The 9,339-nt window shown below is 32.5% G+C and overlaps 1 protein-coding gene across 1 annotated transcript; it reads right to left on the bottom strand.

The window, feature by feature from the left end:
* Window positions 1-8,611: 8,611 nt before the first annotated feature.
* LOC137574020 (uncharacterized) lies at window positions 8,612-9,211 on the bottom strand. Its single transcript, XM_068286125.1, has one exon. The coding sequence runs from the start codon at window positions 9,209-9,211 to the stop codon at window positions 8,612-8,614; it is 600 nt and encodes a 199-aa protein (XP_068142226.1).
* Window positions 9,212-9,339: the final 128 nt, after the last annotated feature.

The raw sequence follows: 9,339 nt of genomic DNA, 5'->3' as shown, positions 1-9,339 counted from the left end.
AAACACAGAGAAAGGGGAAAATGGAAAATTAAATACGTACATTACATTTTTAAGGCTCGATGGATTGAAGAGATGATCCCAACATATGGACATATGGACAGCAGGGCTAACAGATTATATAGTAGTAGTAGTAGAGAGGGCACTAACGGCAGCAAGAAGAAGCAGAAGAGATAACACTAACCTACATGAAAAACACAGCATAACAAAAACAAAAAACCAAAAAACAAACAAAAAATCTCTCATGTAGCAGGAGCAGCTTAAAATCAAAATTACAATTATACAATACAATTTATATACATAAACTATATACAAAAAAACAAAACTATATATAGGTTATTTGCTATATATATACATACATATATATATAGATGGAAAGTATATGGCTGGGTTTTCGTGTGCTTTTAGGTTAGAACTTTCAATTTCGGTTTTTTCGTAGAATGCACAAAAAATTTTGCTCAAGAAAAAAAAATTTCAAGATAGAAATGATTTATAGAAAACACACACACACACACAGTCAACAAACAATTGTATATAGCATAGATCGAGAAAAAATATATGTATATATATATATTGATATATATATATACATATATTTTAAGTAAAGTGGGAGCCAGCAAAGTTTTTTCTATGAGTCTAAAAAAAAGGAAGAAGAAAAAAAAAACGCAACTCAGGGCAAAAGTACAATGACCATTAGTACTTTTACTTTTATAAACAAAAAAAAAAAAAAAAAAAAAAAAAAAAAAAACAATATATATACATATATATATATATATATATATAAATTGAAATAGCTAAAATATAATTGCATAAATAATTAATAAATATAACAACAAAAAGAAAAACCCCAAAAAGAACACACACAAATTGCTACCTCAGACGGACTTGAAAACAATAATTTAAATAAATGAATTTATCAATGAAAAAAAAAACCAAACAAAATGCTAAAAATTATAAACGAAAAACCAAAAGTAAATGAAATTTTTTTAGAAAATTTACAGCACACAAAAAAAAAAAAAAAAAATGACAAACCAAAAACAAAGAAAACAAACCAAAGCACAAAGAAAACTAATTTTAATTCATTCCATTTAGTTTAATAATATATAAAATATGTATGTTTTTTTTATTTTTTTTTATATTGCCTAATTTAGTTATACAGATTTAATAAGTAAGCAGAGAAAGAGAATGAAATGAGATTTGCCTTAGACAAATCTTTCTTCAATCCCAAAAAAAAAAAATGAAACTAGTCCAACCCCCTCCCAACCCCCTCCCCGTCATAATCTAACGATTCTAGTCAGAGAAACCATAATATATAAATCTGGTTGCCAGATTTTGGGTTGAGCTTTTCTTTTTTTTTTTTTAACTCTCTTTTAATTTTAGTTTATTATTCTTCACTTGGGAAAAAGACTTTTTGAAAGCAAAATTCATAAGTTTTTGTTTCTTTCAAAAAGTTCTATGGCTTTCCCTCACACACACACACACACACACACACACCCACACACACACAGAAACAGAAATCAAAAATTTGAATTCAAAAATATCATAAAAAAACTCACAAAAACTCGACAAACAGCGACGATTTATTTGCTATAATTTAAATTTTTTTTTTTAAAAACGTGTGTTTTTTAAAATGCTGCGTGCCTTTTAGCAAATGCGTCGCTGTTTGTTGTTAATTAAAATATAAAAAAAATAAATAAATAAATAATAAATCCAAAGAGAGCAGCAAACAAAAGTAAACAACATTTTAGCATATAATTTGATTTTTCTTAGTTAATTAAATACATATACACACACACACACATACATACTTACATAAATCTATATATATTTTAATTTTGTATAAATCATGAGAGTATAAAAAAAAAAAAAAAACCAAAAAAAATAATAATAAAAAAATCAGCATAATGTTAAATTTCATTTTGTTTTCTTCTCATTTTTTTCCCATTTTTTATTTACTTTGATAATATTATTTGTTTTATTTTATGAGTTGTTGTTGTTGTTGTAACGAAAGTGTGCCAGACCGAGAGAGGGAGGGGGGGAAGGAGCCCCGCCCAGAAACCACAAATTGATTTGACACTTTCCAATAATCATCTTATCGCCCCTTAAAAAGTTGTCATTGATTATTGTAAATTGCCCCATAGACAAGACCTTTTTTTTTATGTTTTCTTTAGAGTTTCCTTCTTTCGTTTCGTTTCGGTTTTTTTTAGAAATTTTATAGGGGTCGTTTGGGTTTTTTTTTGTTTTCTTCAAAAGTCTTCATATATGCTGGCCCTTTTGTATGGAAATGACCTTAGAGAGGGAGAGAAAGAGATAGATAGAGAGAGAGAAGTTTGTATCAATTAATATATTGATATTTGATTGAAATTTTCATTTATAATTTGTCATGTCTTACTCTCATTTAGATTTTTCTATTTCTTTTTTTTTTTAAATCAAGCAAAGGCAGCTGCATTTTTTTTTTATATTTTGGTTTTCTTTTTTTTTTTTTGTGGCACCCTCATAAAAAAATGAAAATGCTTCCGGTTTTGACCAAAACTACCCCACTCCAAGTCCTCCTCCTCCGCCACAGCAAGAGAGGTTGGCGATAACACACACACACACACACACACACAAACCCAGCATGGTCAAATGCATTTCTATCGAGGGTCAAGCCCTTGGAAAATTCAAATTGTGCAGCTGCTGGTATTAAAAAAGGAAAATGAAAAACAGAAAGAAAAATAGTTAAAACGAAAGGAAATTAAAAAAAAAATGAAAATTCCCTACCCCCCTCTCCACCCCTCACACCATTCGCCCTTCTCATAAAACACATTTAGTTTCTGGATGATTCACATTAATATTCAGATGTAGATTCTCTGATTCTCAGATTCTCTCTCTCTCTCTCTCACCCTGTACACATTTAATTATTTGTCACGTGTCCATGCAAATTTCATCTCATTGATTGGTTATTCGATACATTTGCCAGCAGCAATCGGCGGCAATTAAGGCAAAAAGAAAAAGAAAAAAGGAAAACCCATCAACCATCAACCACCCCACCCCACCCCACCCCTCAACACAAATTTACTTTTGCAGGGTGGAATGCAAATTGCAAATATTCTATAGATTTTCTATTGAATTTCTTTGGCAATTTATAATGGAGTGCAATGGCAATTGTTGTTATCCTGGCTGGCATCCTGCCAGAAACTACAAAAACTGCCAAAAATTGCCAAAAACTATTGCTTAGAAGGGGATGTTTCCATTGTCGTTGCAAATATTTGCATGTTTAAAAATATACAAAGAAATGCGAAAAATGCAAAAAAAAAAAAAAAATTTATTTTGCTCCGAAGGGTGTCTCATGCTTTCTACCCTCCCGATTCCATCCCCCTCGAACCAAAATGAGAAAATCGGGCACAAAAATTCGAAATGCAAATTTTTGCAGAGCATGAAAATGAAGTGAAATGAAATGACATTTTGTTAATGGGTATATTGAAATTATGACCAAAGTAATAGATGACATTTTAGTCACGGACTACTGTACTTTTCTTTTCTATACATATATTTTTTTGGGTTGGGATTATTGTATGTATTTGGTCTGGACTTGTGATTATTTTGCTATTCTTTTTTGTTTGTTTTTAGTTCTTCCAGCAAGCACAAAATCAAAATAAAAATAAAAAAAAAAAAACACAAATTAACTAACTAAATAAGTAAACAATTTTACAAAAAACAACAACAACACTTGCAACGTACCTTTAAATGAGCATAAATCAAAATTTTTTTGGCCCATTGTCAGAGATCATTTCCATTGAGATCTGAGACAGAAAATGGGCTAGCAAAATGAGAAAGAATCAAAAAACGAAAAAAAAAAAAAACCAAAACATTTTATTAGAACACTAAGAAGCAAAATTTAATAAATATTTTAGTTAATAAGCTTTTGGACAAAATTGAAGAAAAAAGTTGAGGAAAAATTCAATGTTGAAACTATGAAAAATTAAGATGAAAATGAAAAGAAAAGACGAGCGCAAAAATCAAAATTTTCGGAAACGAAACAAACACAAACAAAAAATTTCTAATTGGCAAAATAAAAAAAAAAAAAAAAACTATTGGATATATTTAACATTTTACTTTGTTAACTTAAACAAAATAAAAAAAAAAAAAACAAAACAAAACCAAAAAAAATTATATATATTGATATATATGTATATGTAAAATTGTAACAAAATCAAAAAACAAAAAACCAAAAAAAAAAAAAACAACACAAACAAATTATTGTCGAAATCGAGCAAAAATCAAAAATGCGTAACACGTAAAACAAAAAACAAAAAAACAAAAACAAAATAAAAACAATGCCCCCTTTTTTCATTTTATTGTAAGCGAGCATTTATCAAAAATTGTATGTGTTTTAATGATTATATTAAATATGTATATATATATACATATATGTATATATATATATACAAAACCAATATATATATTGTATGAATTTAAACCATTAAATATAACAAAACAAAAAAAAAAAAACAAAAACGAAAAGTCAAAGTTTCTTATTTTTGTTCATGTCTTTTGATCGAAATAGATTCCCGATTTCAAATATCATATATATTTCTAGATTTTTAGATTCCCGATTTCAAATATCATATATATTTCTATATTTTTATCCACTGGAACAAGTTCATTTCATGTTATACCCTTGCAAAAAGGATACATTCATTTTGGTCAGAAATGTGCAACGCATAGAAGAAAGCATCTCCGACCATATAAAGTATATATAAGTAGTATATATAAGTATATATATTCTTGATCAGCACGACGAGTTTGAGTTTGAATAGCCATGTCCGTCTGGATCAACGCAAACTCCTCCTAGACCATCAAAGCTACAGAGCTGAATTTTTGTATTTAGGCTTCTATGTACTGCACAGTTTCTATATATCAGATTCAACCGGATCGAACAACTATATCTGTGACTTTTCTCAATAGCTTCCTTATTTTCCGAGACATTGTCGTGAAATTTAATATTAGAGAGTTTATTACACTTATAAACGATTGTGCCGAATTTGATCAAGATCAAGTGACTATATCATATAGCTCGTTGGAAAACAGTGACTTTTGTCAATAACTTTGTTACTTTTCACGCAACTGTCATAAAAATTGATATACCTCAGATTCACATAACTATTAAAGACTGTACTAAATTTGATCAAGATCAAGTGACTATATCATATAGCTACCATAGGAACGATCGGTGGAAAAAATTGACTTTAATGCATTTTGTTGTTACTTCTGACGCGAATGCTTTAAAATTAAACATTTGTCAGTTTAACATACATATTAATGACTGTGCTAAATTTATTCTAGATCGGATGACTATATCATATAAGAACGTTCTGTGATCACTGTGACTTTGATCCGTTAACTTCATTATTTGCTATGCTAACATTGTAGGCCGTTTTTTCGCAAACATTCGATTTTTTTGTTTGAAACGTTTTTCCCCTTTGACCTCTATTAATAAGAAAAGAGTAACAGAAAATTAGCAAGGGTATGCAAAGTCGAGGTTAGCCCTGGCCCTCTGGTTGAAATCAATTAGAAGAACTTATCTAGATGATAGAATTTTTGAATAAGTTACAGGAAACCAGGTAAGAGTGATTCAGTGGTCTAGTAAGTTAAGGTAGTTAGTCAGTAAGGGAACTACCAAGTCAGTGAATAAGTGAATCAGTGAGTAAACAAGTAAGTGAGTGGAAAGGCACTGAACTCTTTGAAGGGAGTCAATCAATTCTGTTCACTTACTCACGAGCGATTCAATACCATGAAGTATCATAATGGATCAGTAAGGATGTGACCCTTAAAGAACATTCCTCGTCGTATTGCAATCTTGATCAGGTAAGGCAAAGCATCAAAAGGTGTTGACAATTCCTTCTACCATATCATCAAGTTTCATAGAAAATCATGGTATATTTTCTTTTGATTTATCTATCGACAAAATTGAATTGAGACCAGGTAAGCGTGTCATCAGCTTTTCCCAGTGAGTTACTGAGATTCTTTATTACTGTTTTGTTTTAAGCTGATTGTGTGACCCTTGAGACAGAGACAGGTCTCTGGCTTTTCCTCCCGTTCATTCCTTCTCCTCCTCCTTCCTTCCCAAACTTACCTAACATCAAGAGGAGGAGGAGGAGGAGAAGAAAAAACAACACCAAAAAAAAACAACAAAATTCAACTTTTCGAGTTTTGACATTCGGCTTTTTGGATTCGAGGATTCCACCACCAAAATCACATACACTCACCCCAAGTCCTAGAGCCCTTAGCATCCTTGAGCATCCTTCGTAGCGAGGCCTCGAGCCTTTGCCAAATCAAAGTATGTCAATATTTGTATTACATGAGCAGGACAAAGCTTGTGAAATGTCTTATCAATAATTTCTATAAAGAATAGGAAACCCAGACCAAAAGAACTGCAAACACATTTTGTAATTTTTTTTTCCCCCCTTCTTCCATTTCTTTTCTTATTTTGTTTTTTTCTTCTTCCTTTGGGGTGGCGCATTCCTGGCGCGTGTTTCTGACAGCTCTATAGATGGGCATATCCTGTGCTTCTCTCTCTCTCTCTCTCTCTCTCTGTGTGTGTGTGCATTATGGCATAGACTTGTTCATAAAATATATGTTTAGAAAAGAACTAATGTTAATAGATTTCCACATCAAAAGATAATAAATGGCATGGGAAAGGTTTTTGAAAGAGGCCAGCAAAATTAACTCAGCCCTAGTCTATGATGATAGAAAGTTTATACCTCCCAAGAATGTTGCATGAAAGATGCAATATTACAGAGAGAGAAAGAGAGAGAGAGACAAGCAGGACAAAGTGAACTAATTGAAGTTTCGAGCACCAAAGCTGATTTCCTCTGATTTCGTCTCTTTAAAGGTGACTGTTTATAGAAGTTTTTCTTCAGGCATAAAACTTAAACTACTTACCTAGTAATTAAGGCTATTTTACTTCTATTTCATGAACTACAAATGAAAGTAGATTCAATTCCTCATCGAATGATACATTGTTCATTAAAATCCGTTAAAAATTAGATAGTTTTTAGATGGTATTTATATCTTTCATTTCAGAATTACCATGAAACCAAAACTAGTTGGAAATTATAACCAACTAAAGCAATAATCAATGCCTTACAATTCAGGTCCCTCTGACCATTATATTAAGTTTCTAATCATTTACGAATCTTTTTCTTATGCTCTTTCTGATTTGCCCTTTGACTCCCCTTTGTTGAAAGAAAATGGGAAAACTACAGGGTGCGCATGGTATTTGAGGACAGGTACATATGTTACTATATCTTTCAGAAATCACTTTTTCTTACAGGAAATTTTTCTTAAATAAGAGGACTACAACTTAACTCAACAAATGAAGAGACATGCAGTTATTGTCACAGTTATTGTATAGTCACAATTCCTCTTGATGAGTTGCTTAGGATCTCAGCTTTTAATCAGCTTCGAACCATTTGAGAGCCTTGGCCTTACATATTGTTATTGTCCTTTCTATAAATCAAATTTTGAGGATTTGCATGATCCTTAATCATCAAGTTGATTTCAGTTGAAAAACAATCCTTCAAATGCTAAGTGCGAAATCCTAGAATCTAAAAGGGTAATCCCATCCTATTACTCGTATCCATAGTTGCGGGTTATCTCAATTGGATAGCTATCAAATTGGCTTTGAGCCGAGTTAAAACTCAACCATCCATATTTTATATACATACATACATATATGTATGTATGTATTTGGTTTTAGTATCTCAAAATCTATTATTTACGAGCTTCTGTCTGGTTTCCATTAAAAACATTTTAATGTTGTGGGCTACATTAATCGTTAATCAATTATTTAAAAACCCAAATACAAATATCAATCAAGTCATTTGGTTTTTAGTGCTTGAAAATTAGTTTTTAATCGATTTGACAAAGTTCACACACACACACATACACACACACACATAGAGGCACACACACGCAAGGACAACAACCAAATTAGAGGCCAATGGACATTAAATACAATTATACGACGCCCTTAGACAATAGCCCCCTTCCTCACACTCGCACACACACACACACACACACACACACACACACACTATGCATATTGTGTATATATAATTTCAACTCTCAATTAAATTGTTGAGGCGGAGAGACGAAGGCGCCAAACAACGACGAAAACAAAATAGAAAAATATTATTTTTGTCACCATATGCCAGGACCTGGTTCTGTGTCCTGGGTCCTGGCCATTGGACATTGGCTTCTTAGGTCCTTGGGTCGTGTCCGAGCAACGTAAAAACTTTAATAATTTAACTTATTATGGATTTTTGTTGTTGTTGTTGTTGTTGTTGTTGTTGACGCCGTCGTGAGGGTGCGTTTTTCATTTATTTAGTTTTACCCTCCACACTCCGCCCCCCGCTGTTCACCTTGTTGTTGTTGTTTGGTTTTTTTAGTTGGCATATGCACATTAGTGCCAGAAATGCGGCAATTTAAATAAATGACGCAAAAGGACACGCATCAGGGGCAGGACGGTGTGCCTGTACGGTGGGGGGTGGATAACTACACTAATGACTTTTCAGAACGCAAACTAAAAACTTTGTGAGTTAGTATTTGGTTTTTAATCAGTTATATGTTGTTATTGCTGACAACCAACCAAATCCAACAACATTTCCACTGTAACATCAATATCCCTTTGCCCATAGCCAGCCTCAGTTAGCTCCGCCTCCTCCTCGGCCAGGACAAAGAACTGTAAATCCCCATCGGAGCTTGACGGACGTTCCACTAAAAGGGCATTTGCATCACGACGGAATTCAGCCACGGCCCTATAAGCTGTCTCTGTGGCCTCATGATACTTGGACAGATTCTCGCCAATGGGACCCATAATTCGACTGGCCACATCCAATTGATAGATGAGACGACGCACTATAAAACTGGCGAAACGTTTCCGCTGTCTTCCGGCCAGATACTCATTCAAATGTCGCACAGGTGAAAAGTACTTAATCATCATTGCCGCAAGTAGCGCAAATTTGCATACCATGCAAAAAAAAACAGCGCAATAGGGTATGTATGTGTCTCTGTTCTCGTCCTTATGCTCGTAATGGGTTTGCATGTAATACCCAAGAGTTAGGTCCAGCGACAGAATGGACATCAGTCCGACCATATAGACAGTGGTTATGTTCGGATGTCGCATCATCCATTCCCGGAGGTAGGTCACAAGGTAATTCAAATTGTACATAATTCAAAAAAAAAAATTTTGTTCCAAAAAAAAAATATATAGGAAAAACTAATTTTTAATAATTTTCACTTTCTTTCACAAGAATTTTCCAAAAAAAAAGGAGAGAAAAAAAACGAAGAGAATTAAAA

This window comes from Drosophila tropicalis, unplaced genomic scaffold (genome assembly GCF_018151085.1).
Source record: "Drosophila tropicalis isolate 14030-0801.00 unplaced genomic scaffold, ASM1815108v1 contig_443, whole genome shotgun sequence".
Taxonomy (NCBI): domain Eukaryota; kingdom Metazoa; phylum Arthropoda; class Insecta; order Diptera; family Drosophilidae; genus Drosophila; species Drosophila tropicalis.
The sequence above is the reverse complement of the archived record's forward strand: the minus strand, read 5'-3'. Positions and strand labels throughout refer to the sequence as shown.

Bases quoted from the DNA above. Each gene is read 5' to 3' on its own strand.
- LOC137574020 (XM_068286125.1), bottom strand. From the start codon at position 9,211: ATGTACAATTTGAATTACCTTGTGACCTACCTCCGGGAATGGATGATG.